Source organism: Centroberyx gerrardi, chromosome 7 (genome assembly GCF_048128805.1).
Source record: "Centroberyx gerrardi isolate f3 chromosome 7, fCenGer3.hap1.cur.20231027, whole genome shotgun sequence".
NCBI lineage: Eukaryota > Metazoa > Chordata > Actinopteri > Beryciformes > Berycidae > Centroberyx > Centroberyx gerrardi.
The window spans coordinates 20,967,022-20,980,583 of NC_136003.1; the positions used below are offsets into that span (position 1 = coordinate 20,967,022).

General features: G+C 47.8%; 1 protein-coding gene across 1 annotated transcript in view; it reads right to left on the bottom strand.

The window, feature by feature from the left end:
- Window positions 1-13,562, bottom strand: part of adgrl1a (adhesion G protein-coupled receptor L1a) — a 54,467-nt gene that overhangs the window by 20,898 nt on the left and 20,007 nt on the right. Inside the window, exons 4-7 of the mRNA XM_071916869.2 lie at window positions 11,826-11,840; window positions 2,941-3,148; window positions 1,347-1,611; window positions 60-387 (exon numbers count right to left, since the gene is read on the bottom strand). Of these exons, the coding sequence (XP_071772970.1) occupies window positions 60-387; window positions 1,347-1,611; window positions 2,941-3,148; window positions 11,826-11,840 (816 nt within the window). The remainder of the gene's footprint in view (window positions 1-59; window positions 388-1,346; window positions 1,612-2,940; window positions 3,149-11,825; window positions 11,841-13,562) is intronic.

Consider the following 13,562-nt stretch of genomic DNA (forward strand, 5'->3'; position numbering starts at 1 on the left):
CGAGCTTCCTCCTTACACACACTGTCTAGATGAGTGCTTTCTGTGGAGTCAGTCCTTACCCGTGGTGGGGTCTGGCGGCCCAAACTCCAGCGGGTAGCGCAGCACATTATAGTTGTTCCAGACGTACAGCTGGTTGTCTCGGGGGTTGTAGTCCACAGAGGAAACGTACTGGTACGGGTTGGGGAAGGGGATGTGGACGGGCTCCTCGCGGGCACGGTTGGTGTTGTAGGCGTACAGCACCAGGTCGCCACCCGCCTCGCTGTCGTCATCCTGGTAGACGGAGCGCACCGCGTACAGCACGCCGCACGCCATGAAGGCGTTGGACGCCAGCCTCTTGTCGAAGCTGGTCTCCCAGGTGCCCTCGAAGCGCAGGGTGTAAGGGTTCACCTGCGGGACGGGAGGAGATGCTGAATTTCACTATTTCATCATATACTGTTATCCATTGGCCATGCATGTTTTCATATTTTAGGGGGATACTTTAACTTTTACACTTTGAAAAATAATGTCCTGTTTAGGTCAAAGATAGTGATAACACAGTGGGGGCTGGCTAGCAGAACAACACAGTAATTCAAACTCTATTTATGTGGGAACTTGCTGCCTGGTTTCAAAATTACTGCCTGTTAGGAAACAAAGAAGCAATTTCTATTAAGAACATGGATGTTGCTAAATTCACAGTGATGGATTATGCTTTGAGTTTAGCAGGTGAGCAGCGCGAGGTAATGTGACTTTGGATTACAGATGACACACACAATGTTTTAAACAATTATCTGGATGGGTCTGGAGTGCTGGAACACTGATACAGACGAGTAAACAACCCAATGACACCAGGATTTCCCTGTGATTGTACATAGATTAGAGCTGCTACTTTGAAGTTGAACTTCTGAAATATATTTAAAAAAAAAAAAAGTTTATCATTATGACAGCTTAAGTACTGAATAAATAAAGTGTTCCAATGGGGAAACTGGATCTCTTCAACACTGTTTGAAGCTAGAAAGAAACTGGCTGTTGTCCCCCCCATACACACACACTACATTGACAGTACAAAGCAAATGTTGACTCTTCTTCTAAAGATTAGTTTTTGGGTATGTGATGGGATTTGAAATCTGGTCTAACCACTTGCAAATGATGTTTATATGACTCGTTCTCTATTTTTTTCTTTATTTTCCTTACCAACACGGCCCTGATATCTCTGCAACTCTTGTCAGTGTGCTTGTATAATCTCAATAGTAAATCATTCATGTATGACATATGACCTTTCCTCTGACTAGTAGGATGAGCTTTGGCAATAATCCACTCCTGTATTTTTAATCTTCTCATCCCCTTCTGCTCAAGCGCTGCTCTCCCACCTGGCTGACCACCAGTCGCCCGTTGTTGGCCTCGGTGGCGTAGATGACCCACAGGCCGTTCTCGTCCACGGCCAGGTCGATGTCCGACTTGCCCCCCCAGCGGTAGGGCGACGTGTCATGGTAGTTAGCGTTGGTGATGATAGCCTCGCCGCTCTTGATGCGCGTCCGCAGGTCGTACTTGACTATGTTGCGCGTGCGCTCTTTGTTGTAAAACACCGCACCGTCATACACCACGAAGCCCGTGCCGTCAACTCGGTTCGGCAACCTGTGAAGAGAGGAGGTCATATGAGTGGTGCAGCAATGCAATGACACTTTAGTCCACGAGACTATGGCTATGTTCAGACTGCCAGCCCAAATCTCATTTTTGGCATATTTCAGATTGGAGTCAGATTGATTTTATCAAGTCTGAGCAGCAAAAAAACACATGGAAACTGTGGAAGTCTGATTTTTGCAAATCAGATTTAAGCCACATTTGTATGTGGTCTGAAATGCAAATCGGATTTCTACAGATGTGTCTCAGTCTGACCGCTCTGGCCATTCAAAATGGTTTTCAAACTGTCCTTAAAGGATAAGGCTGGTGTTTTTTAATGCATTGCTTACCGTCAACAAATCCTATGAAAATAACAAAATCAGCAATGATTTTGTTTTGCCAACAAGTCTCATCCATGTAGCCGGTGCCCAATGAAGCCATGTCCCAGCAGCCATAGAACTCCATTGTATTAAAAAAACGATTAAAAACACGTCAGAGAGCCATGCGGCTGCTCTGGGCAACATATTTCATCATCACGATGCACCGGGCCAGCCGACTTTTTCCTCAAACAACTTAATAAGCCGGCTGTAAACACGTTTGCAATCTCAGGAAAGTAGTTCCGTAGCACCAAAAATAGTCCCCGGCGTAATGAAGAATTTGTTCCCATTTGAATTTGATTTGGTAATAACTACAACAGCCTGACTTTTCATGGTAACTTTTTAAAATTGAAACTATGTCTTTGTGAGCTGTATTTCACGGTTTTTAGCTTACAATTGGAGCCAATGACTTCCGGGTTGACCGCTAAAAACGGTACGTGGGAAGTCAGAAAGTAACGGGAGTAGAGCAAACGCATTGTTGATTTTGTTATTTTCATAGGATTTGTTGACGGTAAGCATTAAAAAACACCGGCCTTATCCTTTAAAGTCACTTGCAATGCAACACATGATGTTGGCATCACATCCAGTGAGTGCCAGACGCTCTGGATGCTGCCATCAGTTATCGTACTTACACACACCTACGTTGTTACCACAGCAACCAATGCAGACATCTGAACAGTACCTGAACACACAAATCCGACCTGATCACTTGCAAATAACAGTGTGGACAGTCAGTCCTCAAGATCGGATTGGAGAAACAAATTGGATTTGCCTGCAGTCTGAACAAAACCCAAGTCAATCCACACACTCTGCATGGCACGGGCCTACAAGACGGCCTCACGGCGAGCAAGCTGACACCACAGTGGGACCAGTCTGCTATCAACATCCTATTCACAGCAAAAGGCCGATAAATCAATATGGTGGCAGATGCTATTTGATCATCCGGGACAGTGGGAGGCGCCCTCACTTGTAGGTGGTGGTGGCTCGGTTCTGTTTGAAGTCCTCCCAGGAGGCGTACTCGTACAGCATGTCGGTGCGATAGGGGGTCCAGGGCATGACGTACAGCCGGTCCCCCGACTGCAGAGGGTCCTTACACCACGCCCCCGACTGATGCTCCGCCTCCTGCAGAGAGCTGGCCGCCTGCACCCGCAGCAGCGTCCCCGGACACACAAAGACTGGAGCAGAGCAGGGGTGTTGGAGGAGAGAGGAGGAGAAGAGGGGAGAGAGGGAGAGATAGAAAATGAAAACAAAGCATTGTAAAATGAAAGATATCATGGAGATGGCAGGGGGGAAGAGAGAGAGCGAATGGGGAAAAGGCCAAAGAGTGTGGAGAATAGAACAAGAAGGAGAGACATGGAGGGGACGGGAGAGAGATGAGAGTAGATAAAAATAAGTTGAGAATCGAGAGGAAGGAGACAAAGAGAAGGAGAAGAATGGGAGAGAGGGAGAGAGGGGGGAGTGGGGTGAGGTACATTATCAGATTTAAAATGAAGGAACATATAAAAGCTCATTTGTAGAACATCAGCATTGTGGTCGGAGAGCGGCTGGATATGATAAATGGGAGATTTCTGGCTGCTGCAGCCGCTTAGATGTAGTCTCTAATCTAATTTATCTTGGCCTACTTTTTATTTGATTGTGCATTTTCTATTTCAAAGGCCTCCGCTTCCCTGCTCTGCTACTGGGTGGTAAAACAGTAATTGTGGAGCTTGTTTTATTAGGACAGAAATTTGGCTCTCAGTCAAGAGTAATGCCTTAGAAGAAGCATCCTGGGGTAAAGATGTGAGTTTGGCTAGGCCTCCCCTTCCTTTTTTCCACTGCAACCCATACTCCACCTTAACACTCACACACGCACGCATGCACGCACACACACACACACACACAAAACACACACACAAACAGACAATACCTACTTCAAACAAAAAGACACAATCCGCACACCAAACAAAATTACACTGAAACCCTCACACACACAATCCACACCAAACAAAATTACATGCACACACACACACACACACACACACACACACACACACGCACACACACACACACACACAGAGCTACTGTAAGCTGTGGGTGGAGGTCATCCACTGGGGACTGGTGTAAATTGGCTGGCTGATGCAGTGTGTCCCAGCCAGACAGGGAGGGTGCCCCGGGACCACAGGGTGTGTCAGGTGATCTATGGAGAGAGCTGCTGGCATCCTCGCCACTCTGACATCACAGGGGAGCAAGGGACAGAGAGAGAGAGAGAGAGAGAGAGAGAGAGAGAGAGAGAGAGAGAGAGAGAGAGAGAGAGCGGAGGAGTCCCCCCGTCTCCTCTGCCAGCTTATTTATGTGTCTCTCTGGCTCGGGGTTGAGACAGAACCAGACACCTGCTGGTCACCTCATGATTGAACGCATCCCTGAACTAATTGGGCACTGCAGGGGCATTTGGACACAGATGACACACACAGATACACAGACAGTCACACACATGCGCACATGCATACCATCCCAGTGCACATGGGAACACACAACATGCACGCAAACACATTAACACACACACACAGTGTCGCACAGTGCCTCTTTAGAGTGATGGATCAGTCTAGTCTAAACACTATTGCTGAAAAACTGTGCTGAATATTGCATGGGGCCCGGTGCAGGAGGAGAATCGTAATAGAGAGATGGAGGAGTTACTTCAGTGCAAGCAGGCTTTAGGAAATCCAGCTTTCTCTCTTCTCTCTGTCTGTCTCGCTGTTGTTGATAGTGGCTAGTGATCTGTGGTGCTGGGCCACTTTGGGATTAGCTTGTTCTGTCTGAGGGGGCCCAGCAGGGTTTGAGACTGGCAGCGAAACAGGAATCTAATCAAGCTCAGGCATAAACAAATACTCTGAATACAGGCTCTTCACAGGGAGGAGGCTTGTCATGCTCCATTGTCATACCAAAATGCTAGTTACAATGCAGGGACGCCTGAGGTGTTTGGTTTGCAAATATGAACGTGGGTGACTAAAATATGCTAAGTAATGTTCAGAACAATGGTTAAATCCAGCACTTTCGGGCAGCAGAACAATCAATTGCTTGACAAACATGCCAACTCTGCTTCACGCCACAATCAAATTACATCTTTATCACTCCAGATAAAGGGTGTGTGTGCTGTAAATCGGCTGAAGTTGTGCTCAAAAATATTTAGAATGAAGGCCATAAAGGGTGAGGCATTAATGGAGCAGCAAGCTACAAAGTGGAAAAAAACAACCAATAAAAAAGTGGGACACCGCCATAAAAGTACAAAGGTACTGTACTGTAAATAGAGAAATAAACAGCATGCAGAAAGCAATGCAGTCTCTCTGCATGTAGGTGACCCATAAACAAAGCCAGGAACACTCTGCCTCAAGGTAGAATAAAGGACAAACCAACACGAACATGCAAACCTATTCTCTACAGTCACAATCAGTATCAACAACTAGAGGCGCAAAGTAAGTAAGTATTCACATGCAAACTAGCTTCCAACTCATCTGCTGTTATGATATAGTGAAGCTATCATCTATACATTAGAGTACAGTAGAGTAAATCTTTAATGTCCCTGTGGGGCAATTTGCTTCGTAGCCAGTAGTCCAACAAAAACGCATAGCGTACACATACAGCAATAAACACACAATGGATGAAGAAATACATACAGCAACAGCATCGCCTAATGAGGGGAAATCAGAGTTTGTATTCAGTTGGCTAACACAGCTAAGTATGGCCTATTATGCGTTGAAAACAAACAACACAAAAAAAAAACAGCAGCTGGGACAAAAGATTTGCTGTACCTATTAGTCCCATCTTGGGAAAGCTGATCCTGGAGAGAGACGCCTATGATCTTCTGGCACAGCTTAACTATAGCCTACTCCAGAGTTTGGCCTTATTCTCAAGGCTACGATTGCCAAACCAACAGCTTATCGAAAAGGTTAAGACAAATTCACTTAAGGGAGAATAAAACACTTTCATATCTGTCTTGCCAACATTAAAACACTGAGCTATGACTGGCCATAATAGAGAGACAGGGAAGAATACACTGCAATCTATCATGGCTGCAAAATAGTTGTTATGGTCTGCAATACAATTTACTCTCAATACATCCCACCTGCCGCAGCGTTCCCCCTAAATACTATGTGATGCTGTTCATTATTGCAGCTAACCTTCCAGCCCAGTCTGCACCCTATCGGACTCATTACTATAACACTGCGGCGCAGCACAGACTAACAGACTAACAGACTGCCATCGTCTTCCTCCCCCATGTTGCTCTGTCTTCCCTCCTCTCCTCTACGGCCCCTTCCGGCTGCCTGTCTGCAAGCCTGGGTTTATTCTAATGAACTGGGTGTTGGGTGGGCCCGGTGTCAGAGGGGCTCATCAGTGGCCTCCAGGCTGCACACACAGGCCTTGAGCGCGCACACACACACACACACATACACATACACACGCACACAAAACACACACACACACACTTGCGCTTACATGCTCACAGGCCAGACGCAAACAGTGGCCACGCTTCACACCCTGCACACCCTGCCTAGGGGGCTTCATTAACTCTGACCTGCGCTCCCAGCCTTCCCCGCTGCCTTCCTGTTTACCAACTCTTTCTGCTTCTCCTTCGCTCTACCCCCCTCTCTCTCCCTCTAACTGGGAAGGCTGATTGTAGCAGTGGGAAGCCCCAGCAGCTCAACCCAAGCAAAACAGGCTATAGTACAAGAGGCTATTATGACCACAGTATGAATTAGGTATTAGGTATTAGGCATTAAGCATTAGGCGTAAGGCTTGGTATTAAGCATTATCCTAGTCTAGAGCAGGTTAGCTGGAGTAAGAGCCAGCTGGGATTACGTGAGATTGTTAGATTAATAGATTAATCCCTGTTTGGGTGAGGATGGAGATCTTTGCAGTCATGATCAGCCCAGTGAAGTCACCAGGCAGTGGAGACACAGCACGTCTTTGCCTTACTAGCTAGCCAGATGGCTAATGAAACTTACCTTATCAGGGATTAAAACCCAGCCTGTAGCTATCATACACTAGCATGCCAATTACCGCCATGCTTACAGGGAAGTACTGCCTTAATAATTGACTGTTTATTTATCTCCATAATCCCTTTCCCAGGCACAGGTCAGCTGTTACTTGTCAATATGAGGCTGCAGTATAAAATGATGAAAGCCCCAGAAATTTCCTGAAAATGACAGTGAGGTAAATATCACCCATTAGTCTGGAGTAGCAATTTCTGATTGACTGGTAACGCAATTAAAAGTGAGCGCTGACAGCTTTAGGCTAAATTTAGACTTTTCATTTTGGCTGTCTACAGCAATTCATGGTGTTTTCATGTGTGATGTGACAGCGCCATGGTAATGGTTAATATTAGACTTTGATGATCTAAGCACCCCCTGCTTCGCCACTTTTTGGCAGCTGTTTCTAAAATGGCTTCCTTGTGGAGTGTGTATGTGTTTTCTTTTTTAGCTGTGGGGAGATTTTGAGGGCTCTGCTGGCCCAGGCCGATGCCTAGCCCGCAGTCATGGCCTGGCTACTGGACTGACTGCTGAGAACATGCTGCTCTAATTGAATCCCACACCTGTTACTGGCAGGTGCAGCACACAGGCAGCAGGGGGCAGAATGGAGCATGGCATGGAAGCCCTTGTCCATGCTGGACAGTTAATGGACTGTAAGGGTAAGAGTGTGTGCATGAATGTACAGTATGTTCCCGCGGTGGTATGTTGATCTGCATTCATCAGCCTGTTAGTGTGTGTGGGTGTGTCTTGGTGTGTGTGTGTGTGTGTGTGTATGAGTGTGTGTATGTGTGTGTGTGGGCGTGCATGTGTGCGGTTCAGAGATAGAGAGAGGGAGAAAGAGAGAAAAAGGTGTGAAGGAGGATGTGAGCGTGTATTGTGTGTGCAAACAAGAAGAGAGAGAGAGAAGCGGAGAAAGAGAGAGAAAATAGGTTATTTCCTGTGAAATGAGAATTAGGAGTGAGTTAATCTGCCGAGGAGTGAGGGAGACATAGCGACAGAGAGAGAGAGAGAGAGAGAGAGAGAGAGAGAGAGATAAGGAAGGATAAGGGAGGGGTTCCCATTGTGTGTCCGCTTCCTTTTAGACAGCAAGGGGGTCAAGGCATGGGAGTAAAAACACAATACTGATTTTACACAAACGCGCACGCACAGGCACAGACATGCACACAAACACAAACAGATGCACACACCTACAGCACCAGCACACACAAAAACTCGCGTATAATGCACACACACACACACACGCACACGCACACGCACACGCACACACATCTACACACACATACACACATTGTCCAGACAGTGGAAGAGGCAGGTGTCATGCTGGCACCTTTATCAACCCAAACATTCACCCCAGAGAATACCCTTCACTGAGACCAAAAGCTGGCAACGGCTAGAGATAGCGTCCGTTGAAAGAAAAGTCTTATCTGTCTTAAAGTGGGGCTGACACTGAGTGACAGGGAAGTTGGTCGGGACACGGCTACAGAGGCTACCGGCTGCAGATACAGTAGACGACAGGCAGGCGTACGCTACACTGTCTGGGTAACAATAAGCCTGGGTGTAACATTAGCCTAGCCTAGCCTGCCACCGCCCTGCCTGCCTCTCCTCTCTCCTCTCTCCTCCTCCCTCCTTCCCTCCCCCGCGCTCTATCCATCTATCTGTCCTCCCCAGTGAATGAATCAGGCCTCCCGGCGGTGCTGTCTGTCCGTAAAGGTCCTTAAGAAATCCCCCAAGACCCCCGCCATTTATATTCATGACCACCTGCCTGTGCCGCACACTTCTTTAGCTTTAACAATGCGTTGACTTCTCAATGTACAGTCAGTCCCCACACACACACTCTCTTCCCTATCTCCCTATGCCGCTGAATAGGATGTCTGCGCTGCCTCGGTCACATGACTGGGCTCGTGTGTGGTGGGTCATTCCTAATGAGGTGCTGCTGCCTGACTCGTTCGTCTCTATAGCGACCGCTCTCCCTCTCCCTCTCTTCTCTCTATCTCCATACGCAGTCTTTCTTTGTGTCTTCCTGTCACACGATGCAGTGCTCTCTCTGTCTCTTCTCTCTCTCTCTCTCTCTCTCTCTCTCTCTCTCTCTCTCTCTCTCTCTCTCTCTCTCTTCTGAATCAAAGGTAGAGTGCTGTTTGTCTCACTTCTGTAAGTGTGAAGAATGGTTTTGTCCTCGCATGAACCCCTGCCCCCCCCCCCCCACTGCACTGAAACACTAAAAATGTACACCAATAGTCTAACATCGCTTCCTTCCCTTGCCTCTTTTCCTTCAGGAGCAAAAAGGCTGGAGGTGAGAGAAATATCGTAGACACTTATTCAGTCCTGTCAGCAGTGATAAAGGAAATAATGATGTGGGGAGCGCACTCTGCTAGACTGTCAGCGAAAGGGTGAGAAAAGGGACAGAGGGTGCGAGGGAGGGAGGGAGGAAGGAGACACTGCTGCAGCCAATGTGGTCTTAAAATAGCCCGACGGTAGGTAGGTTGACAGAGTGTTGGACATTCATTGTACAGGATCTCCTGCGCGTGACATCATCACTGTGCGATGCGCGCCATCGCAATCCCAATCTGTCAATCAGCTGATCAATCCATAAATCAGTGAGGATTAATATGACAAAGACACGGGCGACACAGAGTCTGGAATGTTAATTCAGCCAAAACAGAGAGAGGAAGTGTATTCAGCAGCAGTGGAGGGATGGACCAAGGTGGGTAAGGGGAGGGGTGCAGACAGAGGGAGGGGTTGTTCGTCTTGGTGTTAGTGGGAGGAAGAGCAGTAAATAAAAATAACCAGTTGGATGAGGCGGTAGGAGGAGGAGGGTTAAGTATTGTAGCTGGCTACTCCACCACAAGCAGGGAGAACCAAAATGGCTGTTTGCAGTGGGAGGAAAAATGTGAGAGAATGAACCATGTCAATGAAAAGCCATGGACACAACGACAGACAGAGGGGTCCATAAACCGGTTAATGGCATTCTCTATAGGAGTTAATTCCTCCGACATATGGATCTAGCCATGGGGCCAGACGGGGAAAATGGCTGTGGCCGAGACAGATGTGAATGGGAGTTTCAGAGAGAGGTGAGGAGGGTTGGGACCTGAGAGGGGGAGTTAAGGCTCATTGGGAGGCTGGCGCTGATGGCCACTGCTCTCTCGTCACGACCTTGGATGTGACCCGGGTCTGTCTCCGGCTGCCGAGCGTTGCTTTTTAAGAGGCTTGTGATTGAGGCGCCCGGCCACGCTGATTGGGGCTCTTTAGAGCGCTTGTGTCGAGGTCCTGCTGCATCAGAGAGGCCATTACAACGAGAGGAGCTGGAGCACTACCTACGGGGGAATACACCTCCTCCTCTTCCCCCCTCCCCTCTCCTCCCCCTCTGGAGCCTCTTTTAACACACAGAGAACCAGGGGGGATTGGCTGATATGGAAGGGGAAAGGGGGCACAAGGTCACAGTGCATGTGCAATAAAGAAAAGAGAGGGATGGCAGTGACAAACTGTAGAGAGAGAAAGGTAAAAGATAGGAGGGAGAGAGCGAGAAGAAAGGAAGAGGAAGAGGAGCAGTGTAAGAGATGCTCAAAAGAGCCTGCGGCTGCTTGTGATGGCCAGATGTGATCTGAGAGATAAACCAATCAGAGAGAGAGAGAGAGAGAGAGAGAGTGAGAAAGAGAACAGATAGGGAGAGTGGAAAATATATAGAAGAAGAAGGAAAGAGACAGAATGAGAGAACAAGAGTTAACTGAGCGGGTGATTGTTTGAGAAAGGGAGAGAACGAGAGAGAGAGAGAGAGAGAAAGAGTGAGAGAAAGAGAGTGAGAGAGAGTAAGAGAGAGAGAAAGAGAGAGAGAAAGAGAGCGAGCGGACACTGAAGCACCTGGAAATGGGATACTGTAAAGTGATCTGAGAGAAGCAACTTTGGCCAGTTACTGTATTGTTCTTAACACCGTGTTTCTGTCTTGAGATTACAAACAACAACAAACTTTGAATTGGTCCTGAGAAACTAAAAAAAAAAAAAAAGAAAAAAAAAGAGGGGAAGAGATACAGTATGGAGAAAGGGAGCCGGTGAGTAATGTGAGGAAGAGAGGAGAGGAATCGCTTGGATCTGGAGGGACAAGTTAGAGATTTGGACAAATAAATCGTGAACACGATAGAGAAATGAGCAAAAATAATACTCAATGGCAGATATGAATCATCAGGTGTGTGTGAGGCAACAGTGTGAAGAGAAAGATGGTTTAGAAAACGGGATGGAAGAAGAAGAGAGAGATTACCATCCATGAGGTGATATGAATGTATGTTGTCTGTTTGTAAGTCTGGGCTGGGATGCGGACAGCTACTTCGTATAGGAAAGGAATGAAGTTAATCTCTCGTTTATCTCTCATAGATACTTGACTGACCTCCCATGATGCCATTGTGCGTGCATGTGAGTGTGCATGCTTGTGAATCAGAATATGTGGGTTTTTGCGTGTGTATGTGTGTGTGTGCATGCTTGTATGTGAGTGTATGTGAGTGTAGGTGTGTGTGTGTGTGTGTGTGTGTGTGTGCGTGTGTGTGTGCGTGCGTGCAGGTCAGGCTGGTGTCGTCAGAACGAAGGAGGAAATCTAGAAGGATCTTAGAGTTTTTGGTTATAAGTCAAAAAGAGACCGAAATAGAAAGGGTAGAGGAAGCGGAGAGAGAGAGAGAGAGAGAGAGAGAGAGAGAGAGAGAGAGAGAGAAGGGAGGGATATCAACATCAAACATGACCACTACACAAGGTGCTGGGTTAGGAGGGGATATGAGGGGAGGGAGGGAGACAAGGGAGGAGGAGGAGGAGGAGGAGGAAGAGGGAGGAAGGGGCGAGCTGTGGTTTTTATGTTCATTGTGGTCTTTACCTTTTTGATCCACTTCTATTCAAGCATCGGAAAAAGGAGAAAGAAGGAGATAGAGAGATAAGAGAGAGAGACAGAGTAAGGAAGAGAGAGAGAGAGAGATAGAGAGAGAGAAAGTAAAGAGAACGAAAGAAAAAACAGGTGCAGGAAAAAAGAGAAAATTGAGATTAAATAAAACGCTGTCCTTTCTCTCTGTTTTTTTTTTTTTAAGCATGTTATCTGTCTGTGTTATGGTTGGCTACTCAGAGAAAGGATGGCTCAAATGGAAAATGAGGAGGGAAAATGGCCTGACCTGGGTTTAAGTCCATTTCCATTTCATTTCAGCTTTATCAATAATCCCCCAACAACACACTCCACCCCCAACCACACACTCTCGACCCCCGCCTCCACCCCTTTAGTCTCTTATCGCCACATCCCTCCCTCCCTCCCGCTCCCCCTCCCTTGTTCTCTCCGTCCAAATTCCAGCTCCAGGGACCTGATGGGGAAAGAGAGAGAAAGAGTGAGAGAGAGAGAGAGAGAGAGAGAGAGAGAGAGAGAGAGAGAGAGAGAGGGAGAGAGAGAGAGCATCTTTGTGCTGTAGTCCTCTTCAGCTGTGGAAGTAAACAAAGAGTGGAAAAGGCAGAGAAATAGATGGGGGAATGGTGGATAGGACGCAGGGAATGGAAGGGTGGCGGTGAGGATGTCTATATCTGTGGGGTGTTGGCTTCTGCGGGATCATTGTATCCTGCTCTCTTTCTCCAAGTACAGTCAGTGTCAACATTAGAGCGGTCCCTTAATCTGAAGAAAGCGGTGCTTTTGACTTTGCTCAATTTACAGAGTCAGGATGCTCGCTATAGAAGCCGGCACAAAAACACTCAACCCATCGACCGTCCAATCAATGGGGAGCTGCCGGCTTGCCTGGCCAAGGCTGGCTCATCAAAAGAAGGGAGAACAAACAACAGGGAAAAGGGAGGGCTTGACAGAGTGGAACGCCTCAGAAAGACAGAGAGAAACTGAGATACACGATGGGGGGGGGAGGGGGAAGGGTGAGAGGAGGGGAGAAACAAAAGAGATGAGAGCAATGTCTACAGCAGGCTCATCACACACGAATCAATAGGTTGGTGTGTTGAGTCGCACAGGCCTCGGCTGGCACAGGCAGGTATAAGGCGTGATCCCGCCGACATCCGAGGACTCCGTTTGGTTTCTGCTCGTGTCACCGGCATTAATGGCGTGTCTGGGAGGTCCGGGAGCAGCTGGAGACTCGAGGCAGAGCGAGCGAGGATCTCAGGTCTGCCTTTCACATTATGTCACTGGCACACGCACCTCCTCTGTGGTGGCTAAGCAGCGAGTTGTGTGTCTGTGTGTGTGTATGTATGTGTGTGTATCATCACGTCTCTCGGGAAGAGACGTGTCAAAAGGCACATGGCTGGCGAGTCCCTGCTGTGAGGCGTGATTGTCGTGTGTGTGTGTGTGTGTGTGTGTGTGGGTGTGTGTGTGTCGTGGGAAGTCTGACGTCCCCGGGGAGCCCTGCAAACTCATCACGACTCCTCCAACGCCTTGCACACAGGATTGCCCGTAAAACCCCAGAGAGAGAGAGTGAGAGAGAGAGAGAGAGAGAGAGAGAGAGTGAGAGAGAGGAGAGAGATGTAAAAAGAGAAATAGAGAACAAAAGAGAGAAGAAAAGGGAGAGTTAGCAGCAGTGGCCTGATGTGCGTGGGGGACGGCCTTGCCTCTTGGCAGCGGTACAGCAGCAGCAGCAGC